The sequence below is a fragment of the Podarcis bocagei genome (assembly GCF_964188305.1).
Source record: "Podarcis bocagei genome assembly, chromosome: W".
Classification (NCBI taxonomy): Eukaryota; Metazoa; Chordata; class Lepidosauria; order Squamata; family Lacertidae; genus Podarcis; species Podarcis bocagei.
The window spans coordinates 63,986,273-64,007,020 of NC_138131.1; the positions used below are offsets into that span (position 1 = coordinate 63,986,273).

The window sequence follows — 20,748 nt, forward strand, 5'->3', positions numbered from 1 at the left end:
GATCCTAAAGATCAACCCTACAACTAACCCGGAAACCCTAAACCTGATCCTAAAACCTAACCCTGGACCTGAAAACCTAACCCTAAAAGTAACCCTAAAATGTAACCCTAACCCTGGATCAAGTAGGTCCTTTTTAGGGGAGGAGGGGGGCGGATCGACGGGATCCCAAAGCCTAATCCTAGAACTAATCCTAAAACCCGAAACCTGATCCTAAAACATAACCCTGACCCTAACACGTAACCATAAAACTAACCCTAAAACATAACCCTAATCCTAAAACATGACCCTAATCCTAACCCTAAAAAATGATTCTAAACCCTAACCCTAACCCTAAACCCTAAAATATAATCCTAAATCCTAACCCTAACCCTAAAACATAACCCTAATCCCAACCCCTAAACCCTAACCCTAACCTTACCCTGAAACATAACTCTAATCCTAAAACATAACCCTAAACCCTAAAACATAACCCTCGTTTAAACCCTAACCCTAAAACGTAATCCTAAATCCTAACCTTAAGACATAGCCGTAACCCTAAACCCTAAAACATAACCCTAACCCTAAACCCTAAAATATAACCCTAACCCTAAACCCTAAAATATAACCCTAACCCTAAACCCTAAAATATAACCCTAACCCTAAACCCTAAAACATAACCCTAACCCTAAAATATAACCCTAAACCCTAAAATATAACCCTAACCCTAAACCCTAAAACATAACCCTAACCCTAAACCCTAAAATATAACCCTAACCCTAAACCCTAAAACATAACCCTAACCCTAAACCCTAAAATATAACCCTAACCCTAAACCCTAAAACATAACCCTAAACCCTAAAATATAACCCTAACCCTAAACCCTAAAATATAACCCTAACCCTAAACCCTAAAACATAACCCTAAACCCTAAAACATAACCCTAAACCCTAAAATATAACCCTAACCCTAAACCCTAAAATATAACCCTAACCCTAAACCCTAAAACATAACCCTAAACCCTAAAATATAACCCTAAACCCTAAACCTTAAAATATAACCCTAACCCTAAACCCTAAAACATAACCCTAACCCTAAACCCTAAAATATAACCCTAACCCTAAACCCTAAAACATAACCCTAAACCCTAAAACATAACCCTAAACCCTAAAATATAACCCTAACCCTAAACCCTAAAATATAACCCTAATCCTAAACCCTAAAACATAACCCTAACCCTAAACCCTAAAATATAACCCTAACCCTAAACCCAAAAATATAACCCTAACCCTAAACCCTAAAACATAACCCTAAACCCTAAAATATAACCCTAACCCTAAACCCTAAAACATAACCCTAAACCCTAAAACATAACCCTAACCCTAAACCCTAAAATATAACCCTAACCCTAAACCCTAAAACATAACCCTAAACCCTAAAATATAACCCTAACCCTAAACCCTAAAATATAACCCTAAACCCTAAAATATAACCCTAACCCTAAACCCTAAAATATAACCCTAAACCCTAAAATATAACCCTAACCCTAAACCCAAAAACATAACCCTAAACCCTAAAATATAACCCTAAACCCTAAACCTTAAAATATAACCCTAACCCTAAACCCTAAAACATAACCCTAAACCCTAAAATATAACCCTAACCCTAAACCCTAAAACATAACCCTAAACCCTAAAATATAACCCTAATCCTAAACCCTAAAACATAACCCTAACCCTAAACCCTAAAATATAACCCTAACCCTAAACCCAAAAATATAACCCTAACCCTAAACCCTAAAACATAACCCTAACCCTAAACCCTAAAATATAACCCTAACCCTAAACCCTAAAACATAACCCTAAACCCTAAAACATAACCCTAACCCTAAACCCTAAAATATAACCCTAACCCTAAACCCTAAAACATAACCCTAAACCCTAAAATATAACCCTAACCCTAAACCCTAAAATATAACCCTAAACCCTAAAATATAACCCTAACCCTAAACCCTAAAGCATAACCCTAAACCCTAAAATATAACCCTAAACCCTAAACCTTAAAATATAACCCTAACCCTAAACCCTAAAACATAACCCTAAACCCTAAAATATAACCCTAAACCCTAAACCTTAAAATATAACCCTAACCCTAAACCCTAAAACATAACCCTAAACCCTAAAATATAACCCTAAACCCTAAAATATAACCCTAAACCCTAAAATATAACCCTAACCCTAAACCCTAAAACATAACCCTAACCCTAAACCCTAAAATATAACCCTAACCCTAAACCCTAAAACATAACCCTAACCCTAAACCCTAAAATATAACCCTAACCCTAAACCCTAAAACATAACCCTAACCCTAAACCCTAAAATATAACCCTAACCCTAAACCCTAAAACATAACCCTAACCCTAAACCCTAAAATATAACCCTAACCCTAAACCCTAAAACATAACCCTAACCCTAAACCCTAAAATATAACCCTAACCCTAAACCCTAAAATATAACCCTAACCCTAAACCCTAAAATATAACCCTAACCCTAAACCCTAAAATATAACCCTAACCCTAAACCCTAAAATATAACCCTAATCCTAAACCCTAAAATATAACCCTAACCCTAAACCCTAAAATATAATCTTCAACCTTAACCCTCAAATAGATCCCTAATCTTAATCCCTAAAATATAACCCTAACCCTAAACCCTAAAATATAACCCTAAACCCTAAAATATAATCCTAAATCCTGACCCTAAAAAATTACCCTAAACTCTAAACCCTAAAATATAATCCTAAACCTTCACCCTCAAATAGATCCCTAATCCTAATCCTAAATCCTGACCCTACTCTAATCCTAACCCTCAAATAGATCCCTAATCCTAATCCTAAATCCTGACCCTACAAAATGACCCTCAACTCTAACCCCAAAATATAATCTTCAACCTTAACCCTCAAATAGATCCCTAATCCTAATCCTAAATCCTGACCCTAAAAGATAACCCTCAACTCTAACCCTAAAATAGAATCTTCAACCTTAACCCTCAAATAGATCCCTAATCCTAATCCTAAATCCTGACCCTACAAAATGACCCTAAAATAGAATCTTCAACCTTAACCCTCAAATAGATCCCTAATCCTAATCCTAAATCCTGACCCTACAAAATGACCCTAAAATATAATCTTCAACCTTCACCCTCAAATAGATCCCTAATCCTAATCCTAAATCCCGACCCTACAAAATGACCCTAAAATATAATCTTCAACCTTCACCCTCAACTAGATCCCTAATCCTAATCCTAAATCCTGACCCTACAAAATGACCCTAAAATATAATCTTCAACCTTCACCCTCAAATAGATCCCTAATCCTAATCCTCAATCCTGACCCTACAAAATGACCCTAAAATATAATCTTCAACCTTAACCCTCAAATAGATCCCTTATCCTAATCCTAAATCCTGACCCTACAAAATGACCCTAAACTCTCACCCTAAATCCCTAATCCGAAACCTTAACCCTCAAATAGATCCCTAATCCTAATCCTAAATCCTGACCCTACAAAATGACGCTAAAATATAATCTTCAACCTTCACCCTCAAATAGATCCCTAATCCTAATCCTAAATCCTGACCCTACAAAATGACCCTAAAATATAATCTTCAACCTTCACCCTCAAATAGATCCCTAATCCTAATCCTAAATCCCGACCCTACAAAATGACCCTCAACTCTAACCCTAAAATATAATCTTCAACCTTAACCCTCAAATAGATCCCTAATCCTAATCCTAAATCCTGACCCTACAAAATGACCCTAAAATAGAATCTTCAACCTTCACCCTCAAATAGATCCCTAATCCTAATCCTAAAAAATGACCCTAAACTCTGACCCCAAAATATAATCTTCAACCTTCACCCTCAAATAGATCCCTAATCCTAATCCTAAATCCTGACCCAACTCTAACCCTAAAACATAATCTTCAACCTTCACCCTCAAATAGATCCCTAATCCTAATCCTAAATCCCGACCCTACAAAATGACCCTAGATCCCTAATCCGAAACCCTCATCTTCTTCCAAATCTTATTCTTCGTCTCCTTTCAGTCTCGCTTGATCCCTTCAATCTTTCGATTAGTCTCGTTATTATTCGTCTTGTTATTAATCTGATTATGATTATTATTATGATTATTATGATTATTATTATTATTTCCCCAGGGAGAAGAAGCTACTAGTGAGCTCAGAGGATTACGGACGGGATCTGACCGGCGTCCAAAACCTGAGGAAGAAGCACAAGCGGCTGGAGGCCGAGTTGGCTGCCCACGAACCGGCCATCCAGGTGGGTCCCAGCACAACGGGATCCCACAACGGGATCACAAAGGGAACCCGCTCCTCCCTCGGCAATAACCGGGTTCCTGGCAACCTTTCCCGGCGGACGCCCGCCTTGCGGAATCTGGTCTGGGAAACGGGAGGGATCCACTTGGTTCCAGATCCCTCCCGGTTTCCGGTCCTTGGGTTGGATCTGGGATCTCCCCCGGGGGGGATCGGCCGGTGAATGACGGCGGTTAATGAAATAGGCGGTTGATAATGATTATAATAATAATAATTGAATAGTAATAATAATAATAATAATAATAATAATAATAATAATAATAATAAATATAATAATAATAATAATAATAATAATAATAATAATAATAATAATAATAAATATAATAATAATAGAATAATGACATAAGGGAAGAAGTGAATAATTATTGAGTTATTCGATAATTATGATTCAGTAATTGAATCGTAATTGAATAAGTGAATTATTATTATTAATAACAATTGAATAATAAGAGAATGAGCGACTAACTTCAATTCTTCAATAATTACGATTCGATAATTGAATCATAATTGAATAAGTGAATAGATATTCACTGAAATGGTCAGTGGATAATTATTATTATTATTATTATTATATTATTATATTATTATTATATTAATAATAATAATAATAATAATAATAATAATAATAATAATAATAATAATAATAATAATAATTGAATAATAAGAGAATGAGCGACTAACTATTCAATTCTTCAATAATTACGATTCGATAATTGAATCATAATTGAATAAGTGAATAGATATTCACTAAAATGGGCATTGGATAATTATTATTATTATTATTATTATTATTATTATTATTAACAATTGAATAATAAGAGAATGAGCGACTATTCAATTCTTCAATAATTATGATTCGATAATTGAATCATAATTGAATAAGTGAATAGTTATCCATCGTTATGGTTGAGTAATTGACTAATAATTGAATAAGTGAATAGATATTCACTGAAATGGCCAGTGGATAATAATGATTATGGTTAATTAATATTATTATTATTATTAATAACAATTGAATAATAAGAGAATGAGCGACTAACTATTCAATTCTTCAATAATTACGATTCGATAATTGAATCATAATTGAATAAGTGAATAGTTATCCATTGTTATGGTTGAGTAATTGACTAATAATTGAATAAGTGAATAATTATTCACTTATTCAATTCTTCAATTATTGAATAACTCCGTTATTCCGTAATAATTATTCCATCATAATAATTGTTGAATCATTATTATTGAATACTTGAGTTATTCAATAATTGAAGAATCGAAGAATTACTAGTCAATCATGGAATAGCTGAATAATAATTAAGCAATAATACTAATACTAATAATGCTAATAATAATAATGCTAATAATAATAATGCTAATACTAATACTAATACTAATACCAATAATAATAATAATAATAATAATAATAATAATAATAATAATAATGCTAATAATACTAATACTAATACTAACACTAATGCTAATACTAATACTAATAATACTATTAATAATAATAATAATAATAATAATAATAATAATAATAATAATAATAATAATTTTCCAGGGCGTTCTGGACACTGGGAAGAAACTTTCGGACGACAACACCATTGGCAAAGAGGAGATCCAGCAACGACTGGCTCACTTTGTGGATCACTGGCAGGAGCTCAAGAGATTGGCTGCTGCCCGGTAAGCAAGGGATCCCGTTTCCTGGCGGGGATCTGAAGAGATACCCTGTAGAAGGGATCTTGAGGGAGGATAGGAGGAGGTAGGATTGTAGAAGGGATCTCATAGGAGGAGCTAGGATCGTAGAAGGGATCTTGAGGGAGGATAGGAGGAGGTAGGATTGTAGAAGGAATCTCATAGGAGGAGCTAGGATCGTAGAAGGGATCTCGAGGGAGGAGAGGAGGGTTGTAGAAGGGATCTCAGCAGAGAAGGATTGGGGATTGGATTGTAGAAGGGATCTCGAGGGAGGATAGGAGGAGATGGGATCGTAGAAGGGATCTCAACGGAGGATAGGATTGTAGAAGGGATCTCAACGGAGGAGCTAGGATCGTAGAAGGGATCTTGATGGAGGAGAGGAGGCTTGTAGAAGGGATCTCGAGGGAGGATAGGAGGAGATAGGATCATAGAAGGGATCTCAACGGAGGATAGGATTGTAGAAGGGATCTCATAGGAGGAGATAGGGTCGTAGAAGGGATCTAAAGGGAGGAGATAGGATAGTAGAAGGGATCTCAACAGAAGGGTAGAAGGTAGGATTGTAGAAGGGATCTCAATGGAGGATAGGATTCTAGAAGGGATCTCATAGGAGGAGCTAGGATCGTAGAAGGGATCTTGATGGAGGAGAGGAGGGTTGTAGAAGGGATCTCAACAGAGAAGGATTGGGGATTGGATTGTAGAAGGGATCTCGAGGGAGGATAGGAGGAGATAGGATCATAGAAGGGATCTCAACGGAGGATATGATTGTAGAAGGGATCTCATAGGAGGAGATAGGGTCGTAGAAGGGATCTAAAGGGAGGAGATAGGATAGTAGAAGGGATCTCAACAAGGATAGAAGGTAGGATTGTAGAAGGGATCTCAATGGAGGATAGGATTCTAGAAGGGATCTCATAGGAGGAGATAGGATCGTAGAAGGGATCTCGACGGAGGATAGGAGGATTGTAGAAGGGATCTTGATGGATAAGAGATAGGATCATAGAAGGGATTTTGACGGACGATAGAAGGATAGTAGAAGGGATCTCAACAGAAGGATAGAAGGTAGGATTGTAAAAGAGATCTCGACGGAGGATAGGATTGCAGAAGGGATCTCATGGGAGGAGCTGGAATTGTAGAAGGGATCTTGACAGATGGTAGGATTGCAGAAGGGATCTCATAGGAGGAGATAGGATTGTAGAAGGGATCTTGACGGAGAAGGATAGAAGGGGATAGGATTGTAGAAGGGATCTCAAGGAAGGATAGGATTTTGGAAGGGATCTAATGGGAGAATATAGGATCGTAGAGGGGATCTTGACAGAGAAGGATAGAATCAGATAGGATCGCAGAAGGGATCTTGATGAAGAGGGTAGGATCATATACGGGATCTTGACGGAGGATAGAAGAAGATAGGACCTTATAAGAGATCTTTAGGATCATAGAAGAGATCTCGATGGAGGGTAGAAGGAGAGAGGGTCATAGAAGGGATCTTGATGGAGAGAGAGAGAAGGAGATAGTAGATGGGATCTCGACGGAGGATAGAAGGTGATTGGATCGTGGAAGGGATCTCAATGGAGGATAGGAGGATCATAGAAGGGATCTCGACGGATGATAGGAGGATTGTAGAAGGGATCTTGACGGATAAGGATAGAAGGAGATGGGATCGTAGAAGGGATCTTAACAGAGGATAGCAGGATAGGATCGTAGAAGGGATCTTAACGGAGGAATGCAGGAGATAGGATCCTAGAAGGGATCTCGATGGAGGATAGGAACATTGTCGAAGGGATCTCGACAGAGAAGCATAGGAGATGGGATCGTAGAAGGGATCTCCACCGAGACGGGGAGAAGGGAAGGGGATGGAATCCGCAGAAGGATCTCTGCGCCCCAGGATGGAAGCTCTGATCCGGATTGGAACCGGATCCCGTTTTTGATCTCCCTTAGAGGCCAGCGGCTGGAGGAATCCCTTGAATACCAGCAGTTCGTGGCCAATGTGGAGGAAGAGGAAGCCTGGATCAACGAGAAGATGACCTTGGTGGCCAGCGAGGATTACGGCGACACCCTGGCGGCCATCCAGGTGAGTGGATCCCGGCGGATCCCCATGACTGACAGGATCGGTGGATCCCGATGGCTGACGGACCGGTGGATTCTATGAGAAGTGGGGTTGGTGGGTCCTATGACCGGTGGGATTGGGTTTATCCTGAGGACCGGTGGATCCTATGACTGGTGGGGTTGGGGTGGATCCTGATGTCTGACGGATCATGGATCCTATGGCTGGTGGGATCGGGCGGATCTCGATGACCGATGGTTCGTGGATCCTATGACTGGTGGGATGGGAGGATCCTGATGACTGGCGGATCCTGTGGCTGGTGGGATTGGTGGATCCCGATGGCTGATAGCATCGGGTGGATCCTATAGCCGGTGGGATTGGGTGGACCCTGATGACTGACGGATTGGTGGGTCCTATGACCGGTGGGATTGGGTGGATCCTGATGACCGACATACCGGTGGATCCTATGACCGGTGGGAATGGGTGGACCCTGATAACTGATGGACCAGTGGATCCTATGGCCGGTGGGGTTGGGGTGGATCCTGATGCCCAACGGATTGCGGATCCTATGACTGGTGGGATGGGAGGATCCTGATGACTGGCAGATTGGTGGATCCTGTGGCTGGTGGGATTGGTGGATCCCGATGACCGACGGATTGGTGGATCCTATGACCGGTGGGATCAGGGTGGATCCTGATGACTGGCAGGTCGCTGGATCCTACGACCGGTGGGATTGGGTGAATCCTGATGACCGACATACCGGTGGATCCTATGGCCGGTGGGGTTGGGGTGGATCCTGATGCCCAACGGACCTTGGATCCTATGGCTGGTGGGATAGGGCGGATCCCGACGACTGACAGATTGGTGGATCCTATGATCGGTGGGATTGGGTGGATTCTGATGGTCGACGGGTCGTGGATCCCAGGACCGGCGGGATCGGGTGGACCCAATGACCGGCGGACTGCTGGATCCTATGACAGGTGGGATAGGTGGATCCCGACGGCCGGCGAATCGGTGGATCCTCTGACCGGTGGGATCGGGTAGATCCTCACGACTGACGGTGTTGGGTGGATCCCGACGACCGACTACCCCTGAGCCCACCCGGATTGAGGGAGGGGTCAGGGACGACCTGGGGGGAGTTATTAGCCTGACCCCCAGATTATTATTATTATTGTTATTACTACTACTACTACTACTAATAATAATAATAATATTGTTGTTTTGTTGTTGTTGTTGTTGTTTTGTTGTTGTTGTTATTATTATTATTATTATTATTATTATTATTATTATTATTATTATTATTAATGGCAAGTGATCTGAGTTTCTCACCCTGCTTTCAAATAATAATAATAATAATAATAATAATAATAATAATAATAATAATAATAATAATAATAATAGCAATATATCTGAGTTTCTAACCCTGGTTTCAAATATTATTATCATTATTAATGGCAATATATCAGTCTAATCCTGGTTTCAAATATTATTATTATTATTATTATTATTATTATTATTATTAATGGCAAGAGATCTGAGTTTCTAACCCTGGTTTCAGATATTATTATTATTAATGGCAATATATCAGTCTAATCCTGGTTTCAAATATTATTATTATTATTATTATTATTATTATTATTATTATTGGCAAGAGATCTGAGTTTCTAACCCTGGTTTCAGATATTATTATTATTATTAATGGCAGTATATCTGAGTTTCTAACTGGTTTTAAATATTATTATTATTAATGGCAATAGATCTGAGTTCTAACCCTGGTTTCAGATAATATTATTATTATTATTATTAAGGGCAGTATATCTGAGTTTCTAACTGGTTTCAAATATTATTATGATTAATGGCAATAGATCTGAGTTCTAACCCTGGTTTCAGATATTATTATTATTATTAAGGGCAGTATATCAGTTTCTAATCCTGGTTTCAAATATTTGTATTATTATTATTATTATTATTATTATTATTATTATTATTATTATTATTATTATTTCAGGGCCTGCTGAAGAAACACGAAGCTTTTGAGACGGATTTCGCCGTCCACAAGGAGCGGGTCAACGACGTCTGCGCCAACGGGCAAGAACTGATCGAGAAGGTGAGTCTTTTTATTTTTATGGGGGGTTACTAGTACTACTATTAGTAGTAATAGTAGTACTAGTATAGTGCTATTATATTATTATAATATTGTTATAGCACTCTTATATTATATATTATTATTATCTTGTATTATTATATATTTTTATAATAAAACAGAAATTAGATTTAATAATTGAATTATTATTACTACTACTACTACTACTACTACTACTAATAATAATAATAATAATACTAGTAGTAGTAGTAGTAATAGTAGTACTAACTAGTACTAGTACTAATGTACTAGTACTAATATTAGTACTAGTACTACTAGTAGTATAGCACTATTATATTATAATATTGTTATAGCACTCATATTATATATATTATTATTAACTTGTATTATATATGTTTATAATAAAACAGAAATTTGATTCAATCATTGAATTACTACTACTACTAATAATAATAATAATAATAATAATAATAATAATACTAGTAATAGTAGTACTAACTAGTACTAGTACTAATATTAGTACTAGTACTACTAGTAGCGCAGTACTATTATATTATTATAATATTGTTATAGCACTCTTATATTATATAATATTATTATCTTGTATTATTATATATTTTTATAATAAAACAGAAATGTGATTTAATGATTGAATTATTATTTATACTACTACTACTACTACTAGTAGTAGTAGTACTAGTAGCAGCAGCAGCAGCAGCACTAACTAGTATTAGTACTAATATTAGTACTAGTACTACTAGTAGTACAGTACTAATATTATTATAATATTGTTATAGCACTCTTATATTATATAATATTATTATCTTGTATTATTATATAGTTATAATAAAACAGTAATTTAATCACATTATTATTATTATTATTATTATTATTATTATTATTATTATTATTATTATTAAAAAGTAGTAGTAGTACTATTACTAGTACTACTAGAAGTATAGTACTATTATATTATTATTGTTATAGCACTCATTTATTATTATTATTATTATTATTATTATTATTATTATTATTATTATTATTATTATTATTGCTGCTGCTACTACTAGTAATAGTACTAACTAGTACCACTACTACTACTATAGTACTATTATAGTATTATAATATTGTCATAGTACTATTATATCACTATTACTATTACTATGATTATTGTTGTTGTTGTTGTTGTTATTAAACAGAAATTTAATTTAATCATTTAATAATAATAATAATAACAACAACAACAACAACAACAACAACCACCACCACCACCACCACCACCACCACCACCACTAATAGTAGTATTATCAGTACTAGCATTACTACTACTAGTATAACACTATTATATTATTATAATATTGTTATAGCACTCGTATTATTATTATTATTATTATTATTATTATTATTATTATTATTATTATTATTATTATTATTACTACTACTACTACTACTATATTATGTCATATATTATTATTATTATTATAAATTATATCATTATTATTATATATTATTATAATTATTATTATATTACTATATTGTATTATGTCATATATTATATTGTATTATGTCATATATTATTTTATTATTATTATTAGTAGTAGTAGTGGTGGTAGTAGTATATTACTATTACTATTATCATATTATGTCATTTATTATTATTATTATTATTATTATTATTATTATTATTATATTACTACTACTACTACCATATTATGTCATATATTATTATTATAAGTTATTTCATTATTATTATTATATATTATTATAATTATTATTATATTACGATTACTATTATTATATTGTATTATGTCATATATTACTATTTATTATTATTATTATTATTATTATTATATCATTATTATTATATATTATTATAATTATTATTATATTACTGTTACTATTGTTATATTGTATCATGTCACTTATTATTATTATTATTATTATTATTATTATTATTATTATTATTATCAAACTTCATTCAATTTCCTTCCCCCCCTCCTCCAGAACAACCACCACGAGGAGAACATCACCGCCAAGATGGCCGGCCTGCGGTCGAAAGTCGCCGACCTGGAGAGGGCGGCCTCCCAGCGCAAGGCCAAACTGGACGAGAACTCCGCCTTCCTCCAGTTCAACTGGAAGGCCGACGTGGTGGAGTCCTGGATCGGTAGGGGGCGGCCCCCGGGTGGCGGGTTCGAGGGGGGCGGCTAGGGGGCAGGGTTAGGGTTGGGTTAGGGTTAGGGGTCAGAGTTAGGGGTCAGGGGTTGGGTTAGGGTTAGGGGTCAGGGTTAGGGGTCAGGGATAGGGTTGGGTTAGGGTTAGGGGTCAGGGATAGGGTTGGGTTAGGGTTAGGGGTCAGGGTTAGGGTTGGGTTAGGGTTGGGTTAGGGTTGGGTTAGGGTTAGGGGTCAAGGTTAGGGGTCAGTGCTAGGGTTGGGTTAGGGGTCAGGGATAGGGTTGGGTTAGGGTTAGGAATAGGGTTAGGGGTCAGGGTTAGGGGTCAGGGTTAGGGTTGGTTTAGGGTTAGGAATAGGGTTAGGGGGCAGTGCTAGGGTTGGGTTAGGGTTAGGGGTCAGGGGTCAGGAATAGGGTTGGGTTAGGGTTAGGGGTCAGGGTTAGGGTTGGGTTAGGGTTGGGTTAGGGTTAGGGGTTAGGGTTAGGGTTGGGTTAGGGGTCAGGGATAGGGTTGGGTTAGGGTTAGGAATAGGGTTAGGGGTCAGGGTTAGGGGGCAGTGCTAAGGTTGGGTTAGGGGTTAGGGGTCAGGGATAGGGTTGGGTTAGGGTTAGGGGTCAGGGGTAGGGTTGGGTTAGGGTTAGGGGTCAGGGATAGGGTTGGGTTAGGGTTAGGGGTCAGGGTCAGGGTTAGGGGTCAGGGATAGGGGTGGGTTAGGGTTAGGGGTTAGGGGTCAGGGATAGGGTTGGGTTAGGGGTCAGGGTTAGGGGTTAGGGGTCAGGGATAGGGTTGGGTCAGGGTTAGGGGTCAGGGATAGGGTTGGGTTAGGGTTAGGAATAGGGTTAGGGGTCGGGGTTAGGGGGCAGTGCTAGGGTTGGGTTAGGGTCAGAGTTAGGGGTCAATTATAGGGTTAAGAATAGGGCTAAGGTTAGGGTTAGGGGTGAATGTTAGGGTTAGTTATAGGGTTGGGTTAGGGGTCAGGGATGGGGTTGGGTAAGGGTTAGGGGTCAGGGCTAGGGTTAGGGGTCAATTATAGGGTTGGGGTCAATGCTAGGGTTGGGTTAGGGGTCAGTGCTAGGGTTAGGGTAGGAATAGGGTCAAGGTTAGGGGTCAATGCCAGGGTTGGGTTGGGGGTAGGAATAGGGGCAGAGTTAGGGGTCAGTGCTAGGGTTAGGTTAGGGATCAGGATTAGGGTTAGGGGTCAGTGCTAGGGTTGGCTTAGGGGTCAATGCTAGGTGTGGGTCAGGGGTCAATGCTAGGTGTGGGTCAGGGTTAGGGGTCAAGGTTAGGGGTCAGTGCTAGGGTTGGGTTAGGGGTCAGTGCTAGGTGTGGGTCAGGAGTCAATGCTAGGTGTGGGTCAGGGTTAGGGCTCAAGGTTAGGGGTCAGTGCTAGGTGGGGGTCAGGGGTCAATGCTAGGTGTGGGTCAGGGTTAGGGGTCAAGGTTAGGGGTCAGTGCTAGGGTTGGGTTAGGGGTCAGTGCTAGGTGTGGGTCAGGAGTCAATGCTAGGTGTGGGTCAGGGTTAGGGCTCAAGGTTAGGGGTCAATGCTAGGTGTGGGTCAGGGTTAGGGGTCAAGGTTAGGGGTCAGTGCTAGGTGTGGGTCAGGGATCAGTGCTAGGTGTGGGTCAGGGGTCAATGCTAGGTGTGGGTCAGGGTTAGGGGTCAAGGTTAGGGGTCAGTGCTAGGGTTGGGTTAGGGGTCAGTGCTAGGTGTGGGTCAGGAGTCAATGCTAGGTGTGGGTCAGGGTTAGGGCTCAAGGTTAGGGGTCAGTGCTAGGTGGGGGTCAGGGGTCAATGCTAGGTGTGGGTCAGGGTTAGGGGTCAAGGTTAGGGGTCAGTGCTAGGGTTGGGTTAGGGGTCAGTGCTAGGTGTGGGTCAGGGGTCAATGCTAGGTGTGGGTCAGGGGTCAATTATGGTGTGGGTCGGTTAGGGGCCAAGGTTAGGGGTCAGTGCTAGGTGTGGGTCAGGGGTCAATGCTAGGTGTGGGTCAGGGTTAGGGGTCAAGGTTAGGGGTCAGTGCTAGGTGTGGGTCAGGGGTCTGCTAGGTGTGGGTCAGGGGTCAATGCTAGGTGTGGGTCAGGGTCAGGGGTCAAGGTTAGGGGTCAGTGTTAGGGTTAGGGGTCAGTGCTAGGTGTGGGTCAGGGGTCAATGCTAGGTGTGGGTCAGGGTTAGGGCTCAAGGTTAGGGGTCAGTGCTAGGGTTGGCTTAGGGGTCAGTACTAGGTGTGGGTCAGGGGTCAATGCTAGGTGTGGGTCAGGGTTAAGGGTCAAGGTTAGGGGTCAGCGCTAGGGTTGGGTTAGGGGTCAGTGCTAGGTTGGGTTAGGGGTCAGTGCTAGGTGTGGGTCAGGGTTAGGCGTCAAGTTTAGGGGTCAGTGCTAGGGTTGGGTTAGGGGTCAGTGCTAGGTGTGGGTCAGGGTTAGGCATCAAGGTTAGGGGTCAGTGCTAGGGTTGGGTTAGGGGTCCGTGCTGCCCCGAACTAACCCCGCCCCACTTCTCTGCCCCACATATCCTAGGGGAGAAAGAGAACAGCCTCAAGACGGACGATTACGGCCGGGATTTGTCTTCTGTCCAGACGCTGCTGACCAAACAGGTGACCCCTAACCCTGACCCCTAAGTGGGGGGCGCAGCTTCTTTCCCCATGGAATTTGAACCCCTGACCCCAATCTGGGTGGGTGGAGCTTCTTGCCCCATGGAATTCAATCTGGGTGGGCGGAGCTCCTTGCCCCACAGGATTTGAAGCCCTGACCCCTAAGTGGGGGGGCGGAGCTTCTTTCCCCATGGAATTCAAAGCCCTGACCCCAATGTGGGTGGGTGGGCGGAGCTTCTTTCCCCATGGAATTCAATCCGGGTGGGTGGAGCTTCCTGCCCCACAGAATTCGAACCTCTGACCCCAATCCGGGTGGGTGGAGCTTTTGGCCCCATGGAATTCGAAGCCGCTCCCCTGACTCCTCCCCTGATGGGAGGAGGTTCCTGCCCCACAGAATTCCAACCCGCGCCCCACAGAATTTGAACTTCTGCCCCACATTTTCTGCCCCCCAACCAGGAGACCTTTGACGCCGGCCTTTTGAACCCGCGCCCCAAGGAATTCCAACCCGAGCCCCACAGAATTGGCCCCACAGAATTCCAACCCACGCCCCACAGAATTCTCCCCACACAATACGAACTCGCGCCCCACAGAATTCTCCCCACGTAATCCGAACCTGCGCCCAAGGAATTCCAACCCCTGCCCCACAGAATTCCAACCCGCGTCCCACAGAATTGGCCCCACAGAATTCCAACCTGCGCCCCACAGAATTGGCCCCACAGAATTCCAACCCGCGCCCCACGCCATCCTAACCCCTGCCCCACTTTTTCTGCCCCCAACCAGGAAACCTTTGCTCCCCTGACACTGATCCGGGTGGGCGGAGCCTCCCGCCCCACACAATTCAAACCTGCACCCCACGGAATTCTCCCCACATAACCCGAACCCTTGCCCCCCTTTTCTGCCCCCCAACCAGGAAACCTTCACTCCCCTGACCCCGATCCGGGTGGACGGAGCTTCCTGCTCCACAGAATCCCATCCCGCTGTTCAGAGCCTCCCGCCCCACACAATCCTGTTCAGAGCCTCCCGCCCCACACCATCCGAACCCTTGCCCCACTTTCTGCCCCCCAACCAGGAAATCTGGACTCTCCTCCCTCAATCCGTGTGGGCGGAGCCGGACCCCTTGATCTGGGTGGGCGGAGCCTCCCGCCCCACACAATTCCAACCCCCGCCCCACACCATCCTATCCCCTGCCCCACTTTCTCTGCCCCCCAACCAGGAAACCCTGACCCTGACTCTCCTTCCTCAATCCGTGTGGGCAGAGCCGGACCCCTTGATCCGGGTGGGCGGAGCCTCCCGCCCCACAGAATTCCAACCCGCGCCCCACAGAATTCCAACCCGCGCCCCACACAATTCCAACCTGCGCCCCACAGAATTCTCCCCACGTCATCCGAACCCGCACCCAAGGAATTAAAACCCGCGACCCACAGAATTGGCCCCACATAATTGGCCCCACATAATTCCAACCCGTGCCCCACAGAATTCCAACTCGCGCCCCACAGAATCCTCCCCACTTAACCCCAACCCGCGCCCCAAGGAATTCCAACCCGCACCCACACCATCCTAACCCCTGCCCCACTTTTCTGCCCCCCAACCAGGAAACCTTCGCTCCCCTGACCCCGATCCCGGTGGGCAGGGCTTCCTGCCCCACAGAATTCCACCCTGCTCTTCAGAGCCTCCCGCCCCACACAATCCGAACCCTAGCCCCACTTTTCTGCCCCCCAACCAGGAAACCTTCACTCCCCTGACCCCGATCCGGGTGGGCGGAGCTTCCTGCCCCACAGAATTCAAAGCCTCACCCCTGACCCCTCCCCTGGCCCCTCTCCTGATTCAGCTGGGCGGAGCTTCCTGCCCCACAGAATTTGAACCCCTGACCCACTTTTCCCGCCCCCAAGCCAGGAAACCCTTGACAGGAATCCAACCCCTGACCCTGATCCGGGTGGGCGGAGCTTCCTGCCCCACAGAACCCCACCCCGCTCTTCAGAGCCTCCCGCCCAACACAATCTGAACCCCTAACCCCTCAATCCGGGTGGGTGGAGCTTCCTGCCCCACAGAACCCCACCCCGCTCTTCCGATCCTCCCGCCCCACACCATCCTAACCCCTGCCCCACTTTCTCTGCCCCCCAACCAGGAAACCTTTGACGCCGGCCTGCAGGCCTTCTAGCAGGAAGGGATCTGACCTCTCAATCCGGGTGGGCGGAGCTTCCTGCCCCACACAATCTGAACCCGCTCCCCTGCCCCCTCCCCTGATGGGCGGAGTGTCCTGCCCCACACCACTCCACCCCCTGCCCCCTCAATCCCGATGGGCATAGCCTCCCGCCCCACACAATCCGAACCCCGAACCCCTCAATCCCGCTGGGTGGAGCTTCCTGCCCCACAGAATCCCACCCCGCTCTTCAGAGCCTCCCGACCCACACCATCCTAACCCCTGTCCCACATTTTCTGCCCCCCAACCAGGAAACCTTTGACGCCTGTCTTTTGAACCCGCGCCCCACAGAATTCCAACCCGCGCCTCACAGAATTCTCCCCACATAATACAAACCCGTGCCCAAGGAATTCCAACCCGCACCCCACAGAATTGGCCCCACAGAATTCCAACCTGCGCCCCACAGAATTCTCCCCACACAACACGAACCCGCGCCCCACAGAATTCTCCCCACGTAATCCAAACCCACGCCCAAGGAATTTAACCCGCGCCCCACAGAATTGGCCCCACAGAATTCCAACCCGCCCCCCACAGAATTCTCCCCACACAACACGAACCCGTGCCCCACAGAATTCTCCCCACTTAATCCCAACCCGCGCCCCACAGAATTCTCCCCACAGAATTCCAACCCACGCCCCACAGAATTTGAACCCCTGCCCCACATTTTCTGCCCCCCACCCAGGAAACCTTTGACGCTGGCCTTTTGAACCCGCGCCCCAAGGAATTCCAACCCGTGCCCCACAGAATTCTCCCCACACAACATGAACCCGCGCCCCACACGATTGGCCCCACAGAATTCCAACCCGCGCCCCACAGAATTCTCCCCACACAACACGAACCCGCGCCCCACAGAATTTGAACCTCTGCCCCACTTTTTCTGCCCCCCAACCAGGAAACCCGGACTCTCCTCCCTCAATCCGTGTGGGCGGAGCCGGACCCCTTGATCCGTGTGGGCGGAGCCTCCCGCCCCACACAATTCCAACCCGCGCCCCGCCATCCTAACCCCTGCCCCACATTTTCTGCCCCCCAACCAGGAAACCTTTGACGCCGGCCTCCACAGGATTCCAACCCCTGACCCCAACCTGTGTGGGTGGGGCTTCCTGCCCCACACCACTCCAACCCGACCCCTCAATCCGGCTGGGCACATAATTCATTCGCCCCACTGAATTCGAACCTGCGCCCCACAGAATTGGCCCCACAGAATTCCAACCCGCGCCCCACACCATCCTAACCCCTGCCCCACTATTTCTGCCCCCCAACCAGGAAACCTTCAACCCCTGACCCCTCCCCTGAAGGGTGGCCCCACAGAATTCCAACCCGCGCCCCACACAGTCCAAAACCGCGCCCCACATTTTCTCCCCCAACCCAGGAAATCAGGGTGGCTGGAGCTTCTTGCCCCACGGAATTCAAACCAGGTGGGCCGAGCTTCTTGCCCCTAATCTGGGTAGGTGGGTGGAGCTTCCCGAACCCTTGCCCCACTTCTCTGCCCCCCAACCAGGAAACCTCCGCTCCCCTGACCCCGATACGGGTAGGCAGAGCTTCCTGCCCCACAGAATTCCATCCCGCTCTTCAGAGCCTCCCGCCCCACACCATCCTAACCCCTGCCCCACATTTTCTGCCCCCCAACCAGGAAACCTTTGGTGCCGGCCTTTTGAACCCACGCCCCAAGGAATCCCAACCCGCGCCCAAGGAATTCCAATCCGCGCCCCACAGAATTGGCCCCACAGAATTCCAACCCACGCCCCACACCATCCTAACCCCTGCCCCACTTTCTCTGCCCCCCAACCAGTAAACCTTTGACGCCGGCCTTTTGAACCCGCGCCCCAAGGAATTCCAACCCGTGCCCCACAGAAATTGCCCCACACAGTACAAACCCGCGCCCCACACAATTCTCCCCACAGAATTCCAACCCGCGCCCCACAGAATTCTCCCCACAGAATTCCAACCCGCGCCCCACAGAATTGGCCCCACATAATCCCAACCCGCGCCCAAGGAATTCCAACCCGCGCCCCACAGAATTGACCCCACAGAATTCCAACCCGCGCCCCACAGAATTCTCCCCACACAATACGAACCCACGCCCAAGGAATTCCAACCCGCGCCCCATACAATGGGCCCCACAGAATTCCAACCCGCGCCCAAGGAATTCCAACCCGCGCCCCCCAGAATTCCAACCCGAGCCCCACAGAATTCTCCCCACAGAATTCCAACCCGCGCCCCACTTTCTCTGCCCCCCAACCAGGAAACCTTCGATCCCCTGACCCCGATCCGGGTGGGTAGAGCTTCCTGCCCCACAGAATTCCACCCCGCTCTTCAGAGCCTCCCGCCCCACACCATCCTAACCCCTGCTCCACATTTTCTGCCCCCCAACCAGGAAAACTTTGACGCCGGCCTGTTGAACCCGCGCCCCAAGGAATTCCAACCCGCGCCACACAGAATTATCCCCACACAACATGAACCCGCGCCCCACACGATTGGCCCCACAGAATTCCAACCCGCGCCCCACAGAATTCTCCCCACACAACACGAACCCGCGCCCCACAGAATTTGAACCCCTGCCCCACTTTTTCTGCCCCCCAACCAGGAAACCTGGACTCTCTTCCCTCAATCCGTGTGGGCGGAGCCGGACCTCTTGATCCGGGTGGGCGGAGCCTCCCGCCCCACACAATTCCAACCCGCGCCCCACAGAATTCCAACCCGCGCCCCACAGAATTCTCCCCACGTAATCCGAACCCGCGTCCCACAGAATTCCAACCCCTGCCCCACTTCTTCTGCCCCCCAACCAGGAGACCTTTGACGCCGGCCTGCAGGCCTTCCAGCAGGAAGGGATCTGACCTCTCAATCCGGGTGGGCGGAGCTTCCTGCCCCACAGAACCCCACCCCGCTCTTCAGAGCCTCCCGCCCCACACCATCCTGACCCCTGCCCCACTTTCTCTGCCCCCCAACCAGGAAACCTTCGACGCCTGACCCTGACCCCAATCTGGCAGGGTGGGCCGAGCTTCCTGCCCCACACCACTCCACCCCCTGCCCCTCAATCCCGATGGGCGGAGCCTCCCGCCCCACACCATCCGAACCCCTAACCCCTCAATCCGGGTGGGTGGAGCTTCTTGCCCCAGAGAATTCAACCCCCTAATCCCTCAATCCCGCTGGGCGGAGCTTCCTGCCCCACAGAATCCCACCCCGCTCTTCAGAGCCTCCCGCCCCACAGAACGGGCCCCACAGAATTCCAACCCACGCCCCACACCATCCTAACCCCTGCCCCACTTTCTCTGCCCCCCAACCAGGAAACCTTTGACGCCTTAATCCCGCTGTTCACAGCTTCCTGCCCCACAGAATTTGAACCCCTGCCCCACTTCTGCCCCCCAACCAGGAAACCTTTGACGCCAGCCTTTTGAGCCCGCGCCCCAAGGAATTCCAACCCGCGCCCCACAGAATTGGCCCCACAGAATTCCAACCTGCACCCCACACCATCCTAACCCCTGCCCCACTTTTTCTGCCCCCCAACCAGGAAACCCTGACCCTGACGCTCCTCCCTCAATCCGTGTGGGCGGAGCCGGACCCCTTGATCCGGGTGGGCGGAGCCTCCTGCCCC

At 45.7% G+C, this 20,748-nt stretch overlaps 1 protein-coding gene, 1 long non-coding RNA gene and 1 pseudogene across 3 annotated transcripts in view; 2 read left to right on the plus strand and 1 right to left on the minus strand.

Annotated features, from left to right (window-relative positions):
- Positions 1 to 20,748, plus strand: part of LOC308578205 (protein CIMAP1C-like) — a 797,869-nt pseudogene that overhangs the window by 522,219 nt on the left and 254,902 nt on the right. The window lies entirely within an intron of this gene.
- Positions 1 to 20,748, plus strand: part of LOC308578125 (spectrin alpha chain, non-erythrocytic 1-like) — a gene marked incomplete at its 5' end in the record, with an annotated part of 102,216 nt that overhangs the window by 45,486 nt on the left and 35,982 nt on the right. The window contains 6 exons of the mRNA XM_081178389.1: positions 4,194 to 4,314; positions 5,926 to 6,047; positions 7,992 to 8,124; positions 10,106 to 10,204; positions 12,206 to 12,365; positions 14,883 to 14,959. Coding sequence (XP_081034515.1) covers positions 4,194 to 4,314; positions 5,926 to 6,047; positions 7,992 to 8,124; positions 10,106 to 10,204; positions 12,206 to 12,365; positions 14,883 to 14,959 — 712 coding nt within the window. The remainder of the gene's footprint in view (positions 1 to 4,193; positions 4,315 to 5,925; positions 6,048 to 7,991; positions 8,125 to 10,105; positions 10,205 to 12,205; positions 12,366 to 14,882; positions 14,960 to 20,748) is intronic.
- LOC308578032 lies at positions 17,532 to 19,501 on the minus strand. The gene is made up of 3 exons (XR_014003824.1): positions 19,419 to 19,501; positions 17,996 to 18,017; positions 17,532 to 17,549 (listed from the first exon to the last, which is right to left on the minus strand). It is a non-coding gene; the product is annotated as an uncharacterized lncRNA (long non-coding RNA).